Below are 27,808 nucleotides of genomic sequence, written 5' to 3'. Positions count from 1 at the left end.
ACGAACATGCAAATGAAGAAACAATTGAAAGGGCGCAGGAGAAGGATCTCCAAGGATGAGCCAGTGATGAGGTCAGAGATGTGGGAGACCTTAAGTGGGCTCCCACAATAGGTAGCACAATGCCCAGTAATAATGATGTGCCTCCTTGTGGGAACTGACCTACAGCTCAGAAGAGGCTGTTTCCTTGAGCAGACGGAAAAGACAAAAGCGTTTTCAATAATGGGGGGGGGAGGGAGGGGAACGGAGAAAATAACCCCACTCGATGTTTCACTTTGATTGCAAGGAAACAAACATAAACACAAAACCGAGACGACAGTGCACATCAAGCGCTCAGTAATTCAGGTGTCTGCAATCCGCTTTTGTCTTTAGGATGCGATTTACGTGGCACTTATGCCTCCTTACGTTGTCTACATCATGCATTTTGTTTGCACTAAGAGAGAAAAACAACGCCACGCTCCTGTCGAACTTTTCTCCAGAAAGCAGAACAAGACGTGCAGCAGCAAGACAACCTGGTACGGGGAGAACCTCGTTTTTATGGTAATTGGAAAGATGCCAGCCCTGAATACAGAATACCCATATAGTCACAAGTGACAGACAGTGCCCACTTAACTGCTTGTTGACAGGCTGGTCTAATCTGTACTGGAGAATCCCAAATACTCCAGCCTGTATTTCAAATTAAATGTTTTCAAATGTCAGGGAGTAGCAGTGCTCCAAGCTTTATTCTGTTTAGTGTATTACCAGCAAATAGCTCTTGTCCCTTAGGGCACCAACTGATTGAGGGATAATGAAACATCAAAACTGTTCGGACCAAACAATTAAGAGGCAGCTTTGTTTCTGCAGACAGTGACCACATCCACATAACCCACTTGGACAATAAAGCTCTCACAGTTTTCATGGGAGTCACACTGTGCAACAGGCGCGGTTTTCTCCCAACTATATATATTTTCACTCTTTTCCCGAGCTAATCTTATGGAGGAGATCGATATATGGAACAGATGCGTTTGCCCATGTCCTGAGCACACACCTGAGCCAGTGCTGGTAAGCACAGCAATCTAGATACTTAAAGTACTGAAGAAGGAAGATGCAGCCGAGCTGCAGGTTTCAAGTGAGCCAGACACTGAACATATTGCATGGCAACCATCAAATGCTAACATTTAACAAACAGAAACTACAGAACAAAACTTTCCTTTGGAATCTGTCACTAGTTTCAACAGTTGTAATCCCCAGGAGATTGAAAATGGCTGGAAAGAAAAACCCACTGATGGAGTACACGCACAAGGCTACAGTTTGGCAGGCCCTTCAATGGCCCGTGAATCTTAGTGTCACTGCTCAGCTTTGGAGTTTGATGCAGACTTAGCAGTTGTTGACTTTTTAACCGATTTAAGCATCTGGAGAACATGCTCCAAAAACCATCCGTAGGCTTGCCCAGGAGAAACTTAAAGAGTCTGGGGCATAACTCATGTTAATATTTTCCTGTAAAAAGTTGTTTATTAATTTAGACCAGGGCTTATTGCAAAAACGTTTAGTTCCTGCCATGGTGGGTCAAGTCAGCGGATAATAGACCGCAAGTTATCCTATTTATTCCTGGCCGAAGGAGGGGGTGCAGCCTACAACACCAAGGTACATCCTCCACTTGCAGAAACCACAGCTATGGGAGGTGGGGAGTGGGATTGCTAATGGGAATACACTTGCCTTGTGTGGGCAACTAATGGCGTTAGGGAAGAAAAATATAACCTTTGGCCAGTTGCCACTGCACGCAGAATCGAATTCAGGATAGCAATGACTGGAAGTCACTGCTGTCTACCGGCTGCCTGGAGGTTTACGTACAGTGAGGTGGTAGTCTCCAGTTGGCCAATATGCACCTCCGAAACATGCACACATACATGCACATATGCACGCACATGGCAACTTGGCTACCAATCCCAGCAGAGAACTGCAACTACACAGGCATATTAAGGAATGAAGACTACCTGCTCTTCCCTGTAAGAGTCACGGTAGGGTGTCTTTAAAGCTCAGTTGGGGGGAAATATGTGTTTTACTTTCTATTTTGTAACTTCTCTGTGCTGCCGCCCCTACGACATCCTTCACTCCCACGGAAACACCTAAAATGCATTTAATTAAAAGACCGTCTCAATGTATCATCTCAGTTTTGGCAAAACAAGCTCAAAGAGGCAAAAGGAAGCTGTCACCATCACAGTTTTAGCAACGGCTAAAGAAATAAATTAATAATAATAATAATGGCCAACCTGATAAAGATGGTCAATATGAGCTAAAGCCCTGTGGAATGGGGAAGAATGGCCCTTGTAAACACAGGCACATGTGACTCAAATTAAATTAATTAGAACCACAAATTACTCCTCTCTCAATAAGGATGTGATAATGCAATGGCTTAATTAGAAATACCAGAGATTGCTGAGAGATCTCTGAGCACACGGAGGGATGGTAATCAACCTACCGTCGCAGAGTCACCTGTACACTAACAATGGGTTAATCGAAGGGTGTTTGTGCGGGTGTACATTGGGTACAGTCAGGCCAACTAAATTATTAATCACTTCCATTGTGAAAGGAAGGGAGCCTAGTCGTAAAGATGTAATTTAACACCTTGGAGACTTGGGTTCAATCTTTGCCCTGCTATGGACACCCGTTGTGACCTTGAGCAGGTCATTTAAATGCCCTCAGTGAGACCCAGAGAGGCAGCATGTTCATTATGGGTTCTTCCAGGTGACTTGTAGTCTGCAATTCCTATGCGACCATCAGCACCAATATTACGTTGGCATGACAGATGCAGAATGAATAAATGAATTGCATTGCTTTTCACAAAAAAGCATTTTTTCCCCTCTTCTTCCTGTGTTCCCAAAGGTTTCTACATACAGCTGGCCTCACTGATCTGTTCAGCTACATTTTGAAATGCAGGAAATGCATTCTGAAATTTTGAAATGCAGGAAAAAATATAAATCATTTATTTAGCAAGTTTTGCCCCATGAAAGACCACTGCTTCAATAGCTTTCCTCTCCAGGTATATTTGACATGATGATGCGCTGTGGGAACGGTAGCCCACAGACCACCGTTTTCTGGCATATTGAACTGGCATATTTCTTTCCATTTTAAGACTGCTTACACGGATCTGTTAGGTTTGATTTTCACTGTAACAAGCACTGGTCAAAGCCCTGATATGGTAGTGGTGGGAGTCAGACCAGAACCTGAGCACATGATGTGAAAGCCCACCAACTATGAAAGACATTTCTAAGATGCAGGGATCCTGGTTTCCTCCAGTTTAAAAAAAATCCTTAATTTTCAGTTAAAGAAAAATAATCCTAAATACACGTTTTCCCATGATTTAATGAAACACCGCTGATATACATATACATACACATGCACATACATATACACCCCCTGAAAATTGGGGATTTTTTTAAAGCAGAGAAAACCAAGATCCCTGCTTTTATTTAGATCGATTGGTTGATAGACAGACAGACCTATAGATGACACTCAGATTCTTACAATAGGAGTATGTTGCAACTTTTGTCTTTATACAACACATGGAATAGAAAGGAGGCACAGGGTCAGGTCCAACTGTCCGGGTTTACTAACCTGTGCAAGACGGAGAGCCAAGCTCATTAAGCAAATGACAACTCGGGCATGGCACCGGTGGCTCCTAAAACGAAGAAACCGGTGAGGACCACTAGAGGGCTCACAACCTATTTAAAGGGAAACGATGCCAACTCTACCACGTGTGTGACCACCAAGGAATCAAAAGGGCTGAGTTATTTGAATTCCCGGAAGGATTTAACTGAAGTTAAGAGTGGTCATCTGCATCTCATCTCAGAAGATGGAGAAATTAAACTGAGGTCTGTTGGATTCTGTTACAAAATGAGAAGCGTGCCCACTGGGCTGCAGTATCTGTGGCTACTGCTCAGCGCACGCCTTTAAGATACTCAGGGATCTCTGCACAGAAAAGAGGAAAGGAAAAGACAATATGCTTTGTCTCTGGCTTTCTGCATCATGCCTGGGTTGCATCTCTAGTCCAGACATCCTGTGAAATATCTGCAAGCATCAGCAAAGAGAAGTGGGTGGCTCAGTTGGAAAGGTCACCACTTGGTTTTAGTCATTATTGTGAGTGGAGCACACAATGCAGGGCAGCAGAAAATTAGCAGGAGATTAATAAAAACACAAGAAAAAGCACCTAGGGCTGTGTCAGAGGGTTCACATTTACGGGAAAAATCTTGCTGCATAAAAAAAGTAACAAGCCTACTCAATAGTGTTTTTTACATTGTGCTGAATGAAAGGATATCATCAACCAGGACACATATTTGGAAAGATGTGGGGTGAAATACTGGAGCCAGGGGTAAACATCTCTTTTCCCAGCAACACACATTGATCTCTACATTTTCTGACTGCAAAACAAGGAGGTCTAAATAATTAACACTAATGGCCATTAGTGCTGCTGGGGAGAGGGGTGGGGGGAAGAGGAACTAATTCCACATTGCCAAAGAATTTTTTAATAGAGGAGGCACAGTTTAAAAAATGGATAGGAGTCAGACTTCTCTAGATTGAGGGGAAGCATATCACAGTCATTTGCAAAAGAGGAGAGATACAGGTCTGCATGCAGCCATAAACAGCACCATCAAGGAAAAAAGTCCCAACCCTGCAAATGTGTAACTTTTCTGTTTGTCATAGTGATCTGCATTATAACAGTGTTACTGCACTAGCATAAAGATAAGCTAGGCAAAGTTAGCTCTAAGCCAAAGAATAATTTCCACTGAAGGAGTTTAGGCTCGCCATAAATCAGGGGTTGGTAACCATCAAACAAAATGAAAAATGCTTCATTTCTAAAATGTTAATGCTAGAGAAAAGCCGTTTTCAGGAGACCAACTTAGGTATTGTTAACCCACTGGCACAAGCAAGCGCACAATAATGCAGAGCATATTACAGCTACGAACAAGAGTTGCAGCTCTTAGTAGCTCTTAAGTTAACTCACATTTATGCTTAGTTACTCATTCCAGTTTGAAATGCTGAACAAATGCCCCAAACCTAGAAATTTGGTCATGCTACGTACTGACTTTGATCATGCCTCAAATAAGCGTTCATTTCAAAAGCAACAAATAAGCCGTTTAATAAATGTGTTCTTTTGACTACTGCAAATGCATATATTTAACTGTGTAACACGTATGATGTTACACATACAAAATAATGATACTGGTTAATTGAGGATCCGTCCTTATGTAAGGAATCGCCATTTGAAACCCACCCCTGACCAAGACGGTTTTGCCCATTCGTATGATTTTACTGCTATGATCGTGAAATTTTTCTTGAAGACTGAACTCCCAGATTCATGTGTTCACAGAAGAATCACAGCTTTACCTACACACCCAGAGAAAAGCTTAAGAATACAAATCTTGAAGAAGCTAATAAAGAATGCAGCGTTCCCCGACCACCCCCCTAAATAAGGGCACGGCTTTGAATGCCAGTCTCATGATTTCTCCAGCAGGACTCATGCTTTTTGGCCATCTGGAGTTGACAATGCTGTCAACTGTCAATCCGGGGTTGACGATGCAGAATTTGTGGCCACCTGAATTGTCTTTGTGGAGCCAAGTGAAATCAATAAGCTGCCTCAGCTCGATTTCTAGCACGAACAAGACAGTCAGTAGAAACTAGCAGCACAACTGGCACCCCATTTGGAGGGTCAAGCAGACAAGCCAAGGATTGAGCATGCTTTGAAGCTAAAATGCCTCCCACCGCTAGACAGGATTGCCCTCCAGGGCCAGCACTGAGGTATACTCATTCATGGGGAGCAGTCTGCTGCTGTCACTGCTGCAAGTTTTCAGCGAGTTTTTGTCTTCAGGGCTCATATAATGTTAACACACAAAATCCATTCAGTTTGGGTCAGGCCCTTCTAGTGTACATTGGTACAGCAGTCAGCATAATGAGCCTCTGCTCCCAAACGGGGCCTTTGGGGCACCAATGAAAAATTAGTGACTTTAAGGGAGTCAGATGGCAAAATTTCCTTGAAGACAACCATGTTGTAATGCAGGCAGGCTGCTGTCCCAAGATCTGGCCACAGTGAACCTGATATTTTAAAACTGATTCTTAACCGCATGCCACAGCACCCTGGGGTGCCTTGAGACCCTTTCAAGGGTGCTGCACTGTGTTAGGTGTGCCAGCATGATTCACAAGATAAACCCAGAGGTTTCAAATAGGAATCCCCAGTGTTAAAAACATTCTGACCTGTTGTGTCTTTACAACAAAAGAATTGCTCTAGTATTTTTATGTAGCCATAAAAAGGAGCAAAACCCAAAAAGATGGCATTTGCAAGGGGTGCCTTGGGTCTAACAAGGTTGACAACCGCTGTTCTAAAATAAGGGAAAGCAGCATTCAGCTACTATTTCAAGAATTTAATTTAAGGTGTTTCTTAACAAAGACAAAGTGGTGTGTTAACTAATTTAGGGAGGTGGTTTCTCTGCTGCCACACTGCTGCCAATATATTCATGATGGTCCGCCAACAGGCCACAGGGCCACCAACCTGCCATGTGATTTTGGGTTCTTCCATATCATCTTCCTGCAATTCCCCCTCTTCTCCTAAGCTTTGTCTGTTTATCAAGGCCACGGGCTCTTCAAGGCAAATGCAGACGATCCAGCACCTAAAGTATTGGGGCTCTGATCTCAACTGAGGTCTCAAGGGGTTACTATGACACAAACAATCAGCATTAGCAAGATACTAAGAGCACTCTCAGGAGCGTCATCATTCACGAGGAAAACATTTGACCGTACATGGGGAAAAGAACTAGGCTAAGAAAATGTAGGTACACGTTGAATTGGGCTCCAAATATTTTTATACCATTTGTTCTTCCTTGAAATGAGCCCTTTTGTTTCTCTGTTACCTTCTGGTGCATCATGATTTCTGGGCAAATGAATAACCTGGGCATATGCAGTCAGCGGAGCGGGAGCCCAACAGTCTTACAGAAACCCGGGGCATATCTCTGGGAGCACCCTGGCACCCAAGGGCTTTATCACAGTGGGAACTACCAAAACCCTGGGTTATTAAAATGCAGAGTCTGTCTTGGAATAAAAACAAATCAAATTAATTCCAAAACCATTAAGAGAGACCTACTGTCCCCAGTAATTTTTAAAACCCCACTGCTTTTAAAGACTCTCCATTCAATCTATTATACCAACAAACAGAGGCCTCTTCTTGAATTCAGGCAACTCATTATTGTCCATTATTATACTTCATTGGTCTTTCTGCAGATGTTGCACCCAGCTTGGAAGTGGACAGTGGCTTTCTGAAACCTCAGTTACCCACAAATTAGCAGCTCCTGAAGGTGCCAAATAAGCTGGCCGCGCTCAAGGTTGGAGGACAGAATTGGTTTTAGATGCCAGAATAAAATTTCTGATCAGAGAATTCAAAGTCTGCTCAACTGGCGGGTGTATGAAAAATGCTGAGGAAACTCAGATTTACTTCCAGTTAAATCTGCCTTGTTTAGTGCACAGTATTAGGTTCTGCTGTGCCACCTTGTGTTATATCACATTAAAGCTAAGATAAAACAACGCTGTGCAATTTGATTTACTCCAAGTTTACGAAGTCGCTATTAAAAAATAAAATAAAACCAACCCCACAAAACCTGGGGGGCGGGGGGAGTTCAAACATTTAAGTAGTATTTCATAGCTTTAGCTATTCATTTAAACCAGCCTCACTTTTTCTTCACATAAAGGACTTATTCCCTGCTGAAGGATGAGATGGGTCACGGAATAAAAAAAATCTCAATGGGAAGATTTCAGGCAATTTCTTCTTCTAGCAAATCCCCTGTTTTCCCTCCTGACTTTATAACCGGTCTGAACTGTCCACAGCACTGTGACAGCTGTGCTCCAGCATCCAACATGCACTGCACTATTACAGCGGTTGGTAAACACAAGGGATTATACTCCTTCCACATCCCCCCAGAGCTAAAATTATCGTGCCAGTCCAATTAATTACCCATTTCCTTCACTGGTTTCCAGGGGCTGCACATTTATAAAACCATTCTGACTCTTTACACACGATTTTATGATCAAAGCCAAAACGCAGATCAACTACTCTGTGTTACCCTGCCTGAGCATCCAAAATACCTGCAGAGATCAGATGCAGAGGAGGGAGAAGCATGTTGGGGACAAAAGTGCCGTATTAGCACAGGAACGAGAGGCTCCTGATCCAACACTCGCTTTGACCCTCATGTAGATGATGTCGACGTCTATGATTTTTTGTTTCCATTGCTTCTTTCTGAAATAGTGTAAGTACCATCAAGCTGCAGATGTACAGCACAAAAGGAAACGTTGCGTTTTAAATCACTAACACTTTAACATTGGGTGCCTTTATACGCCAGAGCAGCAAAATCTGGACAGCTCTGCAGCCCCAGATTACTACCTCCCTGCAACATATGATAAATAGGGATCAGATATTACAACCCTATTAAACCAGAGACGGTGTTTTAACTTGTCACCTAACTTATTTTTACAAGACTGGTTAATAAAAGGGAGGAACTCCATTGTGAATAAAGTCTAACGACTTGTCGTTTCCGTTTCGATGCGATTGGTTAAAATGTAGAGCCAGTTGTCCAATCTGAATTCCTCCTTCCCAAGTGAGCGTCTCAAAGCAAACGGTAACTTAAAAAAAAAAATGATGTGAAATAGGTTAAATCAATATTTTCAAAAAATCTAATTAGATTCCTAATTTATACAGAACCTGGCATTCAAAGCTAATTTTTAGAATTAAACACTTAAGGCAAGAAATATCTATTTTCTTAAACACGGTGTAATTTTTTCATTTCACACCTTATTTTTTGGCATTTTTAAAACAGAACACCCTTCTCTCGTGGAATATGTGAAGTCAGGAGAAATCTTACACTGGTTACCTGCCAAGAGGTACAGACAGGAGGGTTAATGGATGGGGAAGGATGTGATGAACATATCTATGGGGAGATTACCAGCTGGGAGGCTTTGACGGTTTTATCCATGGCAGAGGCCAAGGGGAAGGGAAGGTAGGATTTGAAAAGAGTTAAGGGTCAGTTGGGCACACCAGATGGCAGGGTTCAGGCAGCTTTCTAAAGATGCAGAAAATAGATGTGACCTGACGGGGCTACAACAGTCTGGACTACTAGAATTTGAGAGAGTCACAACAAAGGATGAAGGATTTAGCATTGGCGAGGCCACGTCTGGAGTCTTGTGCCCAGTTTTGAGCCCCCCCACTACAGAAAGGATGTGGACAAATTGGAAACAGTCTAGCGGAGGGTGATGAAAATGGTTCAGGGGCTGGGGGGCATGACTGGGGAGGAAAGGCCGTGGGAGCTGGGCTGACTGAGTCTGGAGAAGACAAGACTGAGGAGGATTTGATAGCAGCCTTCACCTCCCTGCAGGGAGATTGCAAAGAGGATGGAGCTGGGCTGGTTTCAGTGGTGGTAGATGACAGGACAAGGAGCAATGGGCTCAAGTTACAGCAAGGAAAGTTGAGGTTGGATATTAAGAGAAACTCTCTCACTGGGAGGGTGGTAAAGCACTGGAAGAGGTTACCCAGAGAGGTGGTGGGATCTCCATCCTTGGAGGTTTTTAAGACCCAGGTAGACAAAGCCTTGGCTGGGATGATGTAGTTGGGGCTGGTCCTGCTTTGAGCAGGGGGTTGGACTAGATGTGACCTCCTGAGGTCCTTTCCAACCCTCACTTTCTACAATTCAATACAAGTCAAAGCACTCCACGTATAACCAGAGGAAGACAAGGGGGAGAGTGTTTGGATGGGCCTGACAGTGCAAGTAGAGCTACAAAAAAATCCACAAACCTCACAAGTTCTGAAACACAAGAGAAGTTTCCGAACCAAACTGAAATTTATTTTCTACCGACGGGAACCTTTTACCCTATTTAATTTTCCCTGAGCCTGAGGAAGGGCATGTGTGCCCGAAAGCTTGCAGAAAAAGATAATTTTTTTGCAGTTGCTTTGTTGGTCTAATCAAAGGTATCATCTCTGAACCAAGAGTCTTAGCATTGTGCATTTTGAAACACAAGAGAGGAACTAATGTGCATCAAGCACAAGCAAGGTGCAGCTGGGGGTAAATTCCCCCCATTCAAGAGATCTGCAAGATCACATCTCTACTAGTGGGCAGATCAGAGGGATCACTGCTCCACACACCCACAAAATTACAAACTGGAAGAATGAAACTTAGGGCCACAATCCTTAGCCCAGACACATGCTTGCATTCCCAGACAAGCTGGACTGGTGGTGAAGGTGGGAGGTGGGGAGCAGAGGGCTTCTGGGTGGATCTAAGGAAAAAATCCATTGGCTTTTATTTATTACAGGCTGAAAAAACCTCAGGCCACATGATGTATTCTTCCAAGCCTGGCTTAGTGGAGTACATAGTGAGGGATGCATGCGTGCATACACTGGGGGTACCCACATGACCCCAAGTGGCAAACTCCTAACCGTGACCTGGAGTCTCTCTCTGTCTTGCCATTCAGCAGCTGCTAGAGCAGTTTGAAATTTTCTGGCAGCTAGGCACTTACGCAGCACGATTTTTGCCTTGCTCCTTGCTGCAAGCCTAAAGGGCAAACAGAAGACAGCGGCGTGCTCAACAGAGTTCAAGTCTTTGGCGAATAGCTAAATGCAGCTCTAATTATGATGGTTTCACATCATTAGGGAAAGTGACTAAAAAGCAGATATAAGACTAATGAAGCAAGATTAGATATTGCTTTTTATTTTTATTTTTATTTTTTTTGCTTGGCTCTATTACCATTTAATGATCTATCTTCCCGCAATCCTGAGAAGCTGGGTAAAGTGATCCAGTTTCTTCTGGGAGCAGACTCTCAAAATGCATCTTTTGGGCCTTGAACCTGAAAGGTGCTGAAAACCCTTATAAACCCTTACTGAAGCTACCAAGAGCTAAACATAGTCACTGCACTTATTGCAGCACTTGTTCAGAAGTACCCAATTAGCAAAACTATGGACCCTTCAACTTGACCCAACCATCCATCCTCATGTGACTAAGGACTGTGCCAAAGCCTCCAATTTTACTTACCAAGCACTCAGCTATTACAGTGGCAGGCAATGGTTCAAACCTGGTATATAGGGAGACAGGTAGGTAGATAGTAGGATGTTATATTTATGGTCTCCTCCCCTCTAAACGCTGACCAAACTGGTCCTCCTCAAAAGAACAAGCTCTATTTCTCAAGCAGGTCTTTCTCCAATTAAATGTAAATTGGGTACTAGTGAAAGCTATTAGCAAACTGAACATCTCTGTGCATCTGCCCAAGGGGCTATAGCCTGAGGTTGTTCTAAAACGGACCAGAATAGCTAGTGCAGAATAAACTACTCTGGATTAGCTCTCCACGTGGACAGCCTATTCTGGCATGAAACGTTTATTCCAGAACAGTTACGCTGCTTCGGAACTGAATTTACCCTTCTGTTATAGTTGGGTTTTTTGGGTTTCAGTTTTTTGCTCCCTGAACGGTATCCATACGGGGAGATATTCCCACAATAGCTTCTCCAGGCAAGTTCCGTGTACAGACAAGGCCTTCATACAAAGTGGATTTCACTGCATGAATCGGCTCCAAAACACCAAATCTGGGACAATCTGTTGGTTTCTTTGACTACTCCAGCGTTACTAGGAAACTGTGCAGTCACACATATTTAAAACAAAGCTACGCTTGCCTTCTGCTCTTGCCTATTAACATTAACACTATAAGACTATTGAGACTGAACTAATTCATGCAATTGTCAGCTACATGTTTGTGAGCACCCAAACACACACAGCCACATGTGCATGCGCATGCGCGTAAGCACACACACACACACATATACACACACACACACACACACTCTTGAACTTTTGCATGTACTTGTGGCCTCCTTTGATGCATGAACAAGGAAAACAGACCAGTGCTTTTGTGCTGCCCTACACACAGCTCCATAAAATTGCAAATGATGTAGTGGAACGTAACAAATCCTAAATGGCATTTTTCTCCCAGCTGGTGCTAGTCCTGGGAGTAACTTTTGGATAGTGCAGGTGTAGCGATGTTTTTTCAGCAGCAGAGCACCCAGGGTAAAATTTCAGACCTATCTTTTGTACACAGCATCTTGCCTTCCCTCATCCACGAGCAACTGCAAGACTTCGTTGGCATAAACTATCTACTTACAGGAAGTTAAAGCTTCATCTGAAGGTACATCGCAGTAAATATTGTAGAAGCTTCTCTCCCAGGCTACGCACTTTGCATCTTAACAATTACACCTAGCTGTTGGGAGAACACCAGTGGCTTGGAGCTGACTGAGCTTTTTGCATCTTGTATACATCTCTTTCTGACATTCGTCTTCTTGATTAGTAAACCACGACTGGCAAACGTTATGGACAGCTCTGAGCACCAGCCTCAGCATTACTGGAGGTCTGAATGAATGCGAGCGCTATGAGAATTAAAGAAGAGGCAGGTTCTCCCAGGCCTCTCCTCTCTGGACAGCAGAAGGAAGATGAGGTAAAGGTGTCCAGCCCCAAACCCTGAACAAGAACCACTTCCAGAGACTTGAAGAAGCTTCTTGCTAATGGGAGCCGAGCTCATTTCTGGAATTGGATCAAAATAAATAGCGACGCTTTGTCTGAGGCCGGTCCTTCTGCTAAAGGAATGGGCAGAAATAGGGCAAGGTAGAGTTACTGTAGAAAGGGTCTGAGCGCATCAGATCTCATCTGCTTTCTAGCCAAGTACGCTCTGCAACTTTTTCTCCAAGGATGTTTTCAAGGTTGTGCCTACTATCACCTTTGCACGTTCTGCCAGGCTCTAATGAACAGCTTCACAGGATAACGTTATTCTGATGTTGAGAAAAGCACATTTCAATTATTTACTGCGTGTCAGGCCTATGACTGTTTCAAACTACCGGACCACAACAGCACAAATGGCAAGTACATTACAATCAGGTCCAAATGCCAAGGCAGTTAGGCCTGTAACGAGAGACGGAGGAAGATGATTGGTACACTATCTGAGAAGTTATTTGCAACTTCTCAGCCATCTGTGTGCACTCAGTTGATCAATATGCATACTGGAAGAATTAAGGCAGAAAGGAGATTCATCAATATGATAGGAGATTGATCATTTACTTTCCCATTAAAACTCTCCACTATTATTTCCTAACCAAGCCTTCTCACTGGACCTCCGAGCCGTAGGGAAGATGATTAAATGCCAACTATGGTTCAAATCACTAATGCAGGATAGTAATAGATATATTTATGTTCTTTGCAGGAAAATTAATAATACCTGATGTTCCTCTTCTGACTGTAGATGTAGAAACTTGCTACCAAGCACATAAATCATTTACCAGGCTTATGGTATATTTTAAAGGCTCTCAGTAAAAGAGTGATCCAAAAATCACTGCGATTCTGCAGAAACCAGTGTATAAAACTAGAGGATTCTTCTCAATGTATTCAGGTCCTTACTTTTTGATTCACTATTAACATATAAAATATAGTGAACACTTCCAGAGTGGGAAGAAAGCATTCGCTTTACTAGAGCATGCATTCATTACTAGCGCAAGGCACTAGAATTGCTGGCCTGCATTTCCAGAAGTGATAGACCCATCTGAGATGCCTTCAAGGGGTCCAATTCTCAGAAAATGCTGAGTGCTCATCCTCTGGGTCCCCAGTCTCTCCTAGGTGTCAGCTCAGGCAGACTAAACATCAAGAGTCATTTTGGAAAGAAATGCCCAGCTCCACCCATGCATATGAAAACTAAAAATATGCAAATTCAGGTCCCAGGCTTGCCAGTCAAGGAGATGCTGCAAGGGCAAAAAGCACTTCATATATTACTAAGACCCACATTTGCACATTTCTGTCTCAGCTCCAGTTAAGTGAGCATGATGCTTATCAGGGGACTGATTAAAAGGAAACTACTGCAGAACTGAAATGAAAACGAAACGAAGTATAGCAGTATGTTGGACACCCCCCATGGGCTGGCCATGTGTTTGTGCATCCAGTGCACCCTCTGGAAACAGCTTGCCCCCCATGGAAATTTCCAAGCCCTTGCTGGCTTGATGAAGATAACAATGAAAACCGTTTGGAAAGGTTTAAGAAAAGGATTTCTGTGCCAACTGCTGCCCGCCAGTTACTGGGGAGGTAGGATTCAGCACATATTCCTGGACTGAACTCAGAGCTCATTTTAGCTCTTGCTGCTCAAACCTGCCAGCAGGTGCCAAAATCTGAATGTATCCACGCAGGATACAAAGTGGTGCGCAAGGCAGAGGACGGAGCAGAGCCTGGGTCTCCATGGCCTCAAAGACATCACTCCTCTTGCACTGCGGTACAACAGAGACCTGAACGGGGCTGCAGGGGCGATGGAGAGAGGGCACATGGCTGGTATGATGCACCCCATTGCATCTGCCTATTCCCATGGCAATACAATGTAGCTGAATCACTGGACCTTTAACCCTAAATTAAACCGAATTAAAGTTTCAAGGTTTTCCTACACTTGTATCCTTACAGGAGTCGATAGAAGCAACACTTACATTGTGGTGTCAATATGTTCTAATTGGGTGTGAAACTGTGGGTCGCAACTCCAAGCGGGGTCACAACTTCAGCGGATGGGGTCGCGATAAATGTGCCCCCTGACATTTCTGAGCTCGCAGCAGGGCCGCTGCCAAGACCAGCTCCAGGTGGGAGCCACCTCTTGCCGCCCAGCCGGTGGGACCCATTGCGGGAGGGGGTGCGGCACTACCACGGCCACTTGGGTGAGGGACGGCAGTGGTGGCAGCACCGAGTTGTGCCCGCGTTGCTGCCAGGTGAGCAAGGGGAGCCTCAGCTTGGCAGCCACGGTGATGCAATGTAGCGCTCCCTCCCACACCGGGTCCTGCCCACTGGGCTGCAGAGACCTCGGGAGGAGGACAGCAGGGTGGGGAGCCGCAAGCCCGCACCGGGCAGCCTGCATCCTCCCCACCCCCTGGGCTCCTCTCCAGCAGTGCCACCCATGGGGGAGTGGGGTGCCAACCAGGGCTTGGGCACTGCTGGTGGGGGCAGAGGGCTGCGGGTGGGGAGTGAAGGGCACCTGGGGTTGTGGGGGGCTGCGGGTTGGGAGTGAGGGGCCATGCTGAGGAAAAGAGGTCATACTGAGGAAACGTTTGGGAAGCACTGGTCTGCATCATGAGAAGTGCAGAACCTCACTGAGCTTGATCCTGATGATTAGGCTGGAGAGAAGTGACAGTCACCTAAAAGTGGGATCACCGGCTATTTTAGTGCATGGCTCTCATCAGCACAGGATCATCCAGGGGGCTGGACCCCGTGATCTCTCAAGGTCCCTTCCAGCCCTAAACTTTGGTGAATTGTCCCCTATTCACCTCTCTTTCCCTCTTCTGCTCATATACAGTATAGCCTCATAAATCTAGATATCAGATATCCAGAATTCTCAAAAATCCGGCACTTTTGAATACTACACTAGATTGGGAAGTAGCGGCAGCCGGTCCCGGAGCAGCAGAGGGGGAAGCTTCCACGTGGCAGCTGCCACTGTCATCCACCATCCTATACCACCGCTCCAGGACTGGCCTCCGCTACCTCCCCCCACCCCACCCCTGGGACTGGCTGCTGCTCTGGTTTCAAAAATCCAGAGTTTTCAAATTTCCGGGAGATGCTCGGTCCAATACGAGCATGCCAGACTCATGAGGTTATATTGTACCCTTAACTTCCCAAGCTGCTGCATGGGCACTCTTTGGTCAGTCTCTTTTTAATAGATCTGCAAACGGGTTTGAGGCTGCCTACTGCTCAACCAAGCCTGTCCCAGACTGTTGGGCTTTGCTGAGACCATCATGCTTTGCAACAGCACAATGGGAAGCTTACCTTCTACATGCTGAACAGATGGCAACGGAGCATGCTCAGAAGTTATTTTTCCAATGGCTGACTGCTTTTGGAGATTTTAATTCCCTCCCTAAGGCCAGCCACAAGATAACCCTCCCACAACGATTATGCATATTCATAATTTGGAGGGTATCTGTCCTTGGGTATGTTTGAGTTCTCAGTGAAAAACCCTCCCCCAGATTCATTCACCCCCCACTATGTCCCACGTATAGACTATTGCTAATTTTTTGACCCCTTCAATCTCCTAAGAAGTCCCCAGAGCTTTCTGATGGCTGATGCAAGGAGAATTTGAGCCTCCAAAGCCAGTTTTTACAAGTATTTGAAAACAGGATTGACGATGGAAACTGTCACGTAACCATAACAATCACAAGCTCTCTACCAAAAAGACTGTATGCATGTACATCTGATGCATGTGTATAAGTATATCTATATATATGTGTCCACTGCAACCCAAAGAGATGGAAATAATTAATTATATTACAGTAAGATGGGAACCCATTCGGGGAGGACATTTTCTACACCGTACACCCGAAGGCTGTTCATAGAGAAAGATGTAGGACAGCAAACATTTTTGCATTACTGAAAAGGGATACAAAACCTACCTCCTCGCTGCACCAGCAGTGTGACTTCGCTCCCTTTAGGACATTCAATCAGCATATCCACCACCTGGTTGTGAGTGAGGCTCTGCACATTCTTCTTGTTGACTTCAACTATTAGATCCCCTTCTTTTAGGCCCCGGCATCGTGGGCTGTCCACAATTTGTTTCACTCTTTGGCCCCCACCGCCAGGACTGTCTGCTATAGTAAAACCAAAGCCCATGGGCCCTTTCACAATATGCACAGTTATGAGTTCAGGTTGGGTTGCTATAGAAGAAGCCAAAGAGACAGTATCATTGGGGTAACTATGGGATCCATTAGAAGAGACCTCAGTCGGACTGCTTGGCCGTGGCTCCTTTGTGCCATTTACTTTCCCTGTTTTACTACTGTGGCTTGCTGGAGAATCATAGTTTTCCTGCCCATTCACAATGATGGGCTCTTTATCCAAAATCGCCACAGATGTCACCAGGCTGGTGTTTGGGTCATCGGGGTCAAAGGGCAGAGGGTAACCGCGGCACAGTTCAAGGTCCACACTGGCACCAATTGGAATGGATTGGAAGATTTTAACCACCTGAGCGTGTGTGTGTCCCAGCACACAGGTATCGTTCACGCTGACTATAACGTCTCCTGCGGAGCAAACAGAGACAATAAACAGATGCATACGTTCAGTTCAGTGCTTTCATGCACCAAGCTTTTTTTTTTTTTTTAAAAAAACAGCTGTTTTCAATGCTGAAAGATTCCTATCTTCAGGTGAGATTCAGTCCAATGGTACTACTCTGCTTTCTCTCTCTCAAGATCCTGCTACACATTCAAGTGAAAGCTAGACAAAAACCAGCTACAGAGTTGTCACACGTTCAAGCACTAACTTCATAGCTGGCTGGCTCTCTTTTTAGCTAGATGGACGTTTTGACTGTGTGATAATTACTTTGCCCATGTGGCTGGTCTAAATTTATTGTGCGATTAACCAGTTAATTGTGTGATAATTACATTGAACTTGTGGTTGGTCTAAATTTATTGCGCGGTTAACCAGTTAATTGCATAACATCTGTAATGTGTAGCAGGGCACACGGACTTCTACTGGCATAATCATCTAAGCAGTAATAGCATTTACTTACTTCTGCCTGTTAGAGAAAGGGACCAAAGTCGTTGTACTCAGGCAAGTGAGAGCTATTTTAGGGCAATCGGCACACAAAAGAATTATTGCATGTATATATTTTTTGCATGCACAGACATTTTTTTTTGAGCAAAAAAGTGAAACTTGCCTCATTTGAAAAAAAATTCAAACACCGTGACAACATAAGGCCCATTTAACATTTATTGCAATGCTCAGCGCTGACTATTATACACTCCACTACAGCTGACAAATGACTGAAGCAAAATGAAGATCCTCTGAATAAACCAGAAGGCTTGCAACTATCAACTACACAAACATGGTGGCATACAGCACGGCTCACACCGACCCCGTCCTCCAGCCTGAGTATCGATGAAGTTATGAGTTTATGACGTAGTGGAGAGGTCAGGCTGCTGAAGACAACAGAGCTCCACCTGTGGCTCTTGAGCCACCTGCCTGGAGCTCTCCAAGAGTTGGTGGCACCTCGTTGCAGTCACAGCAAAGGCGATACCCCTTTGCTGTGTGTGGTGCTGGGCACACACAATGCACATATAACAGGAAGGGAAAAAAAAAGGGAGGGGGCCTGAATGCCTCCGCAGGGGAAGTGCAACAGGAGAGGCAGATAAGAAGAGCTCAGTGAGCCACGCGTCCACAAAATACCACCATCAGATCCATTTTCTTCAGCGCACTAGGGGTAATCAGTATTGCTAGTTGCTCCTACATCCAAACCTGCCCAACATCTGCACTAAAAGCCCTTTATCTTGCCCTGCCCTGGGCAGTGGCCCAGACCATGCCAGGATGCTCTCCTGAGCCCCCAGCCCATGTCTCCCCAGCTGCACAGTCAGAGCCTAGGCAAAGGGTTGCAAAGACAGCACCCAACTTCCAGCTCTTCTGTACCCTGCTTCCTGCAATGCTGCCCGTGATTGGAGCCAAGGATGGGAGACACACACAGAGGCATGATTTCTAGAAGGCACTGTGGTCACAGGAACCGTGCTTTCTGTTACTTGTCTCTCCTTTTGTGCCTCCTCCATCCTGTTGTAGATAGGGAAAGGTTGGGAAGAGATGAGAGCCCTCAGACATACCCTGTATTGTTTCTCAGCACCTTGGGGTGATTATTGCAATGCAGCATCAGGCAGCTCCCTGAATTACTGGCTCAAGAAGTGGCTGCTTATGTTCCCAATGTTCAGCATCTCAGTGCCAAGTCCTGAACCAGGGATTTCAGGATCTGTTACCCAAGCTCTGCCACGGACCTGCTACAAGACCATGAACTATTCGCTTAGCTGTTGCAAGATGGAGCTATAACAATCCTTACCTACCCCAGGATACAAAGAGGCTCTGTAGATGCAAACAGGAGTACTACTTCTTCTTTTTCACCCGAGCACAGTTACCTGTCTCCATTTTGCCATCCAGCGCCGCAGGACCGTCCAGCACCAAACTTTTGATTTGGAGAAATTCATCCGGTTCATCCCCTCCGACTACTGTGAAGCCGAAACCCCTGCTGCTTTTCCTGAGCTTAGTGTGGATAAACTTCCCTTTCAGTTCAGAAGGATTCCGTGTAAAAAAGGGTTTTCCTGTTTAGAAAGTTTTGAAAGTCCATAAATATGCAGGAAAAAAAATCTGATCCATTTTAACTCCCCCAAGCTCTCCTAGGAGTTTAATGGATGCAGAGGTGTGCAGGCACAGACGGGAACAGGACAGCTCTCAACTTTACTCTAACTAGCTATCCACTCCAGTGACTTCCCTCACGGAGTAAAGTGCTATACGTGGGTCAAGGAATGGGCACACGAACAATTTACCCTGGGGTAAAGGTCAGCAAGGCAGAGACTTAGTCACATGTACATACTCATCCTCCGAATTACGCGGAGTAACAGTGCGTACCATTTACCAAGTAGCAGCTCAAGTGCAATACAGTTCTCCCCAACCCCAATAAGCTTTCTGAAAAGATCTTGCTCCTTTTCAGTACCATCCCCAACCCTGCTGCCTATAATTACTAACCACCAAACTGCAAAGGCTGATCATGGTCTTCAGATCATATTTAAAGCATGGGCTTCCCCCCTGCAGTCTGCCTGACATGCACGCAACACTGTACTCAGTAGCATGAATCACACAGAAACCACTGGACCAGACTGGTGGTAGTGGAGAAGTGTCACCAGTGATCTCCAGGAGCCTGCTATGGATCCAAGGCACCCTAAAAGGCAAGTGGTTCTGGGGAGATAGAATAAGAGCATCTAAAAATGCAGCATCTTTGTCCTTGTCGCTCGTTTTAAGGCACAAACCCAGAAGGGGAAAAAAAAGGCTGTGTCATTAAGCTCCCTAGTGACAACTCCAGGACTGGCAAGACCCTCCAAGTACTGTAACTAGGTTGGTCGATGCTCATTTGCAAACTCCTACAATGTCTGCAGTCTTTGGATGGCAAAGGCAAGTCTCAAGGGAGCTGCTGGCTCTGTGTGATGCCGGGCCCCCCAGCCCTGCAGACAGCATTTCCATTTGAAAAATGTCAGCAGGGTGTGAGGCTCAGGACTCACCTAAAGCCTCATTGAAATAAAAGAGCCTGGTACCTAGGGATATGGAACCATTACACCAATAGCTGCATTTTTGTATGCCAGCTACAGTGTTTTTGGGGTGGTGCATACATTTTAAACGATTCTGCGTATTCAACAGAGGCCATAATTAACACGCTCCACTACAAAGCTGCCAGCCACGCTGCTGACTGGCAGCTTTTGGTTATCCAGGCTTTGTGCTGCACTCCCAGACATGCAGAGTCTCAAGTGGAGGAGGTGACAATTTGGCTATCCCCACCTCCAAAGGAAAAGCTGTTATGGGAGCGATGCATCCGAGAGAGGGACGATGCAGGTGAGAAACCCTGTCAGGGAGCACCCAGGCAAGTTTCTGCCTTACAGGAGATGGAGGAAGAGGAGGGTGCTCACTTCACATCACCCCTTAAACAGAAGGGGAACAACTGAGGGGAAGTATTGAGACAACCCCAAACTTATGTTCAGCCATAAGCAGGTAAGAGCTACATGCAGCTCGAAAGCACAAGGGCTGCAGTTCCTGCAGAGTCTGACGCTCTGGATCCAGCTCGCCTGGTCCAGCCCCACACCACTCATCTGGCCCGTGGGGGAGAGATGCATTTGAACACCCCTGATCTATAGGCTCCAGGTACATAAAGGCACTGCACAGGTCTCCACGGGCTGGACATGGGCAGAGACCGGGTGCAAAGGGGCCGTGCTGGAGTCAGGAATGGAAGATATTTGTTTCAGCATCAAGAACAAGCAACTGCGATTGCTTTGGGAAGGATTCCCTGAGTGAGGCCGCACAGGCTGACCCAGTAAGCAGACAAACACTTGGACCCGTTGTACCAGGTCCAGAACTTCCTATTTTTTTCCTGATCAATGTGGGTCATTTATGGGGAATGTTCAACTCATCATGACAACAACAAAAAAATACAGTGCCTTGTCCTGGACCTAATATTTTCTTATTGTGCATGCTGGAGAGAATGGTTTTGTGGCACGTGATCTGCAGAACGTGCAAATAGTGGCTTTATGCTGCCTGCCTGCCTCCTCCCCACATCGACACAGATTTGCTGCTCACACTTAATTAAAAATCTGTGGCAAAGCAAAAATGCTGCAGTCACTGGAAAGTTTTCCAGTGATTTCAGCGAAAGGAAGGAACTCGATAGCCTCATCTCCAGGCCACCTAACTGTACTCATGGTTATGACGAATTGTTATATGTAGCACTATAAGGCCTAGAAGTTTGGGCAGTTCTTGCCCTGTTCTTATGATACCTAAAACAGGTGAGATGTTGAGAGAAGGAGAAACTGGTCCTATCGGGCTACATTTTCCCCAGTGCTACAAAAGGTCCCGATGGTCCAGCTCTCTTGTGGGTGCTGCAAGTAACAACAATTCCTGTCTCCCACTGCCCAACCTGGACCTCACCTCAGCTCTTCCTTGCCCTTAGCACGGTGCACCTGGATTACCACCTCTCATAGCCTACAGGGAATTTCTTGGGGTTTTGGCTGCTATGGAAATTGTCTCACTCTCCCTGCATAACCTCTGCCGCATACTATCAAGGCAGGTGATGATTTATGGCAATAGCGATGAACTGGCAACCCTGGAGCTCTAGCAAATGGAGCCCTCTCTGTGTGAGCAGGGAAGCCTACTGGCCCCTGAACTTCTTTTACCTGCAGCCAGGAGGAGGGCAATGCACTTGCCCTCCAGAGCAGTCCCCTCTGGCACCCAGCTGCAAACCTCTGCTCCAATGAGTCTCTTAATGCCAAAAGAAGGGTGTTTGCAATCAGCATTTTTTCCCAGTTGGTCTAATAAAAGATATCACATCTATCCGAAGATCTCTTGGCAAAGCTGCTCTCCATATACCCTTGCCTAACAGGCATAAGGATTTACATGCCTGAGCATCATGTGTGTATGCTCACAGATAGCATATGCTCCTGCTGCGCCCGGGGACTGCTCCCTACCCAGGGTCTCGGCAACATTCAATCAGCAGTGTGATATGCAAGCCCCTCATGCTGTGCTCAGAGGCTTGCCCTTCCCAGGCCTCTGCTACTGAGACACCCGCAGAGCACCAGCACCAGCACTCTCTGGCGGAAGCTCAGCACGCCCCTGGATGGCGCCGTACCCCTCAAGAGCCACTTTTCGATGGTCTCCACATCACCCCCACCCTAAAAAACTCCTGTGGTGGGATGATTTGCACTGCATTTTTGCAATTTTCCTCTGCAAAATCAGAGAAATCCAGAGCACAGGGGCATTTCTATCCTTGCCATACTGTTACGGGGTGTTTGGGTTGTTTTTGTAAGGAGGTCTGATGGTAACATTTAAATCATTATAAGGAGAAAAGCCTTGCTGGCTGTTACCTTGTACTGGAGCTTCCCGAACAGCCTCCTGGTTGTTTGCAGCATGGTTTGGAGCAGCTGGGGGTGTGAGAGATGGGTGTTCTTCTGTCCACTCTGGAAAGAGAGTGAGGACAAGAAGTCATTCATTATTTTGTTCATGGTAGCACAGAGAGGGCTCGTTTGGCTCGGCATTGTACATGCATACAACTAAGAGCCAAAGAGCTGGCAGTTGAAACAGGTAAGATAAAGATTTAGGAATGGAAACAGAGAGGTGAAGTGAGTAGCTTGAGGTCATGCATCACAGCTGTCTCTGCAATTGAAGTCTGGGTTGACCTCAAATAGTTTGCATGAGGGTGGAGCAAATATTTACCATGCAACCCATCCGACCTGGCCACACACCTGTTTGTCTTGATGCACAGCGGTAGTACTGATACAGATGGCCAGAGGGTTAGGGCAGGAGCGTTGGGAGGAAGAAATAGGTGCTTCAAGTTCTTCTCCCATCACATAACACACAGTTTAAAAGAGGTTACTCTATGTGGTGGGGAAAGCTTTCTGCACACAAAAACTAAATGTAATGGAACAAAAACAATGCACTTTGGGCGAGTTCAACCCTCCTGAGGAGTGAGGAGGATGGGTGGGGGAGGACAGAGACTGAGAAATGGGGCCACATGGGTCCCACGCATTCTGAGGCTGTTGCTAATCCGTACATCTGCAGCATTTCACTGCTTGAGACTGTTTCATTGCAATGATAGTAAGGCGACATGGTTTTTCAGAATTGAAAAATCCGTCCGAATAATCAAACTGGGCACAGTGTCATCGCATGCTTGCAGCACCAAAGGATCCACTATTAATAAAACAGTAAATAGAGGGATACGCAATCTTAGCCCTTTGTCTTCGTCCCTTGCCTTTTTCCATTCCTCCCGACAGATTCAATAACCACGTCTTGATTAAATTCATGATTCAGGCTCTCAAAAGTAGATATTTACTGTGCCTAAGGAGCCAACAAGCCTTCTCTGTTGCCTGTCAGCCTTTAAAAATGGAAGGGAGAGAAGTAAAGGTAAAAAAAAAAAAAAAAAGAAATTCTCCCAATTTCAGGGACACAAAGCCATTACGTTAAAGCAATCAAATATTTCAGAAGGTCTCTTTTACCTTGTCCTATTCAGCCTTCTGATAACAGTACCTGGCTCAGTGGTCCTTTGTGTGCCATTAGACCAATCAACCCTCTCTCAAAACTGGGAAGGGTGACAATATCTGTATTTTAATGGAGGACAAGTATGCCCACATGGGAGGATCAATTCAAGGGAGAGCATGTTCTACTTAGCAAATATTGCACGCGTCGCGCTCTCGGCGTGTGCCAACCTTCTGGTGCTGGTTGCTGCTGCTCAAGCTGTTTCTTCCTTTTTGCTTCCAGAACCGGATTCTCATATTGTGTCTTCCTATTGATGTGGCTGGACAAGGAGGAGAGAAGTAAATTAGGAAACACTTGGCGTGCCAAACCTGGGTAGCAGACAGGTGCAAAAGTCCTCTTGACGAACAGGACCAGAGCCTAATAATAATACAACCCTCACAGCAAGGCATACAGTGCCGTGCCCACCTACTCGTGCCAAAACGCTTATTTAGGAAACCCTGTGATCGGATGCGGATGCCTTGAGAAGGGATGGCTAATTCTTTCAAATACAATAAAGGAGTAGTTTATCTGTGGGAAAATGAGATTAAGGCAGAAAGGATGCCCTGTTTGATTACATGTTAAAAGGCAGACCTACATCGTCTCTGCTTTAATCAGATTCCCAGAGGTGCAATCATTCCCTGACTTGCTGAAGTTAAAAAAAGCTGGTAACATCTGTCAGCTATCTGATCAATGCACAGCTGTAAATGTGGTGGCTATCAGGTATTTGCTGCGATTCAGACTAGACAATGTACAGCTGAGCAGAACGACCCTGGCACAAAAAGTATTTGGAATCAGCCTCCATTAAGTAATCCTGGTTTGAACCAGCATAGGGGGATCCTCAGCAGTCCCTGTGTAGCAGCTTGAAGCTCATTTGGCTGCTTTCATGGTAGAAAGCGACCCTCGTGAGACTGCAAATACTTGGCTTCAAGTTTTATGAACATAACAGAGCTGTGAACACACATTTTTTTTTTTAATGAACAGAATAAACTGACCTCAAGGCTGAGCAGAGAGGGGCTTGGTTTTCTGCAGGCGTCAACCATTTTTTGGAGCCTTAGAAAAAAACTCTGCCAAAACAAAGCTGGTGCAGGACAAGTACAGCAGTCCAGATTCATTCTGGATAATAGGTGCAAGCTGAGATTATTAGCAGAGCCACGTTATCCTGCAACACCCGTTGTTCAAATGCTGGGAAAATGGGCTGCCGAGTTAAGAAAAGCTATGGTGCTTTTGCCATGCTGGTCTGCAGGAAGACATGAGCAAACCACGCAAGGAAAAAGTGGCAAAATAGGCCAGTTTGAAAAGCAGTGAAAAACGCATCTTGAGAAATTCAGACAGGCAATCCTGGGCTGATTTTGATGATAGTCACGTGGCTGATTTCCAGATACTCTCTGCCATGTAGCATCTCTGTGTTTAAAACTTAACCAACCTAAAAATCCTAGCACCCCAAAATGAAAAGCTTACATCCAATTTTGCCAATACCGACTTATGAATCTGGAGTATCACTGGCTTTAAGGATCTACCTGAAGATAACTGCATTTGGTTAAAATCCAACTTTGTGGCTCAGGCAAAGCTCACAATTGAGAACGTGCGTTTCACCGCCCGTCTGAAAGTCCCTTGCACAGCTTTTTTATGAAAAAGAAAGTAATTTGCAGGTAGCTGCAACACATTCACTATTGAGTTTTGCTCAGAAATCTCTCTGCTTAATTCACAACATGGATATTAAATGCATCTGATGATAGACTGCTGATTTAATTAATCCAGTGAGCAAATGAAAACAAATGCATGAATCCTATAAGAGACTGACAATTTTAATGTATCCATAAAAATTGTTTTAGCTTTTTTCATAAAACCATCACTTGCTTTTACACAGGTGGTTTTAATTTAAAGTGTACATGCAAGAAACAGAAACAGATCTATATCACATTTGTCGAGGCAGATGATAAATATTAAGCCAAATAAACTTATGCCGCATGCTGTTGGCTTCTTATTTAATTTAACAGTAAAGAGTGGCCCAGAATTGAGGGGCACACGGGCACAGAGCGGCATGAGAAATGCTCAAGAAGCCTCTCAGCAACATTTAATAGCCGAAAAATATCCTCGATATCTTCGGCGAATAAATGTCAAGCCTTAATTATGCGTCTGCTAACCTCGTTTCCCAAGGCACAGATGGTAGGGTCACAAATGAGCCAAAGCAGACAGAAAGGGTATGCCACATCTACTCTGAGGGCTATCACAAGCCATCCTAACAGACAGGAGTATACACATAATTAAAAATTCATTTTGCGGGGTCAGCGATGAAACAAAACTTGATCTCTGATTTCCCAAAGGAGAGACCTGACATCTAGAGAAAGAAGACGCTGTTGCAAAGCTGGTGACAATTACATTAAACCCATCGTTCTTGCCGACACAATGCAGGTTCCTGGCTCAAAAAAACACTGTCATGTCTCAATCCTTAAAAATATATACATATTTTGAATTGGTAATCTGCTATCGGAGAGCGCAGTTTGATCGTATTGCTATGCTGGGGAAAGTGCTCAATTAACCATTCAATTATTACAGCCCTTATTAAACAGATCTCAGCTAAAATCGCTTACATCTTCACAAAGGCATCCTTCATTCCCCAGCTTTTTTAACAAGGGCTTTTAGTAACAGCCAAGTCACTTGCTAAGGAGCCCAGGCCTCTGAGTGTTAAGGCCCTGAGGTTTTCAAGCATTCCCGTCACAGCATGCCTCTTCCTGCAGAGAAACCCACTTGCAGCAAACATTTCGAGTGTGTCCGGCACTCCTCTCTGGGCGAGGAGGACGGTCCGAGCCTGAAATGCTCACCCGCATGCACACGCTAGGGGGTGCAGAAGAGCAAGGGATGATGTGCCCTCTTTAAGACCGAGCACTTTTAACTGGTCACGTCTTGAGTTTTAGGCTGGTCTTGGATGCCAGTCACAATAAGCCATCAGGGTAGACCCTTTTCTTGCTTCTAGTATGCTCAGTTAGCTCCTGGGTTTTTTCTGGAGGGGTACAAGCATCAGCTTCCCCCAGCACAGAGCCACCGTGCAACTACAGTGACGACGAGGTGCCCAAACTCCAGTGGAAAAAGCTCTTCCCTACATGACCTACCAACGAGAAATGCTCGATAGCACTTACTCTACATAGTAGACACCGTATACGGGATCTTCGATCTTTTCCCAACCAGCAGGCAGTTCTGGAAACAAAAAAATATGAATATCGTACATGTGTGCTTTTCAGATAGGCATCCTACTTGCAAGCTGGCTGGCAGAAGTCCATATAAGCCCATATTTTCACTTATCATACAGTTAATGGGAAAGAGAACAGCCATGGCCACCTTTCTTTCCATCTGGATGAATGTCAGCACATGGTTTTCAGAGTACAAATATTAATGTTTGCTTGTGCCAGCAGTAGGTCTAACAAACCTGTGGAGAGAGGACAATTGTGGCCAGCTGTCTATTATTTATGAAATATTACTGCCTTTTTGTTTAAGGGAATGTCAGTGTCTTTCTGGGGATGTTTTAGTTGGGGGAAAGCATGTTTCTGCTAAGCATTCATGACAACTGTGAATATATACTATATATTTTATATATTCACTATATTTCAATACTTAGCAAAATTTCTACAGTGGCAACCAAATGCCTCAAACGGGACCAGGGTCCCATCCTGCCAGCTGCTGCACAAACAGGAAGGCACCTGACAGATTGCCCTAATCAGCTATTTCCATGTTTTAAAATGAGCATAATTGCTGAAAACAGTTCTGTAGATGGCATTAGCACTTGGAAACCTATCTACCTACTTTGTGCCGGCAGCACTTCTGATCTGGAGGGGTACAATCCTTTAGGCAGAATCAGTGAATGAGGTACAGGCCAAGCAGTTGAGAAAAATATTAAATGTATGTATTACTCAAGGGCCTGAATTTGTTCCAAAGTCAAACCCAAAGCTCCCACTGGGCTCAGGTCCTGAAGCACTGATCCTTACTAGCAGCAACAATCATTATTTTTAGGGTGATGACCATAATTATGGTGCCCTGGTTTATTATGGTGGTGCCCGTCACCTGGGAATGGGACACCAGTGTGGGTAAGCTCTGTACAAAGACAGAATAGATGGGCCCTGCTCTTAAGATCCTACAAAAGTGACATTAAAAAGAGATCCAACCCCTTCTAAGATGCATTCAATCTGCAGTCTATTAAAAGACCCTAATTAGAAAGAATTCTTCACGAATGCAGCATTTACTGCTAAAATGACAAA

General features: G+C 45.1%; 1 protein-coding gene across 4 annotated transcripts in view; it reads right to left on the bottom strand.

The window, feature by feature from the left end:
- The window catches only part of MAGI1 (membrane associated guanylate kinase, WW and PDZ domain containing 1), a 179,706-nt gene that overhangs the window by 40,426 nt on the left and 111,472 nt on the right, over positions 1-27,808 (bottom strand). For all 4 annotated transcript variants that reach the window (XM_019536694.1, XM_019536692.1, XM_019536697.1 and 1 more), the window contains exons 7-11: positions 26,696-26,753; positions 23,750-23,838; positions 22,412-22,504; positions 18,932-19,114; positions 16,439-17,059 (exon numbers count right to left, since the gene is read on the bottom strand). In XM_019536694.1, the coding sequence (XP_019392239.1) occupies positions 16,439-17,059; positions 18,932-19,114; positions 22,412-22,504; positions 23,750-23,838; positions 26,696-26,753 (1,044 nt within the window). The remainder of the gene's footprint in view (positions 1-16,438; positions 17,060-18,931; positions 19,115-22,411; positions 22,505-23,749; positions 23,839-26,695; positions 26,754-27,808) is intronic.

This window comes from Crocodylus porosus, unplaced genomic scaffold (assembly GCF_001723895.1).
Source record: "Crocodylus porosus isolate Cpor-Errol unplaced genomic scaffold, CroPor_comp1, whole genome shotgun sequence".
Taxonomy (NCBI): Eukaryota; Metazoa; Chordata; order Crocodylia; family Crocodylidae; genus Crocodylus; species Crocodylus porosus.
This window is presented reverse-complemented; position numbering and strand designations above follow the sequence as displayed.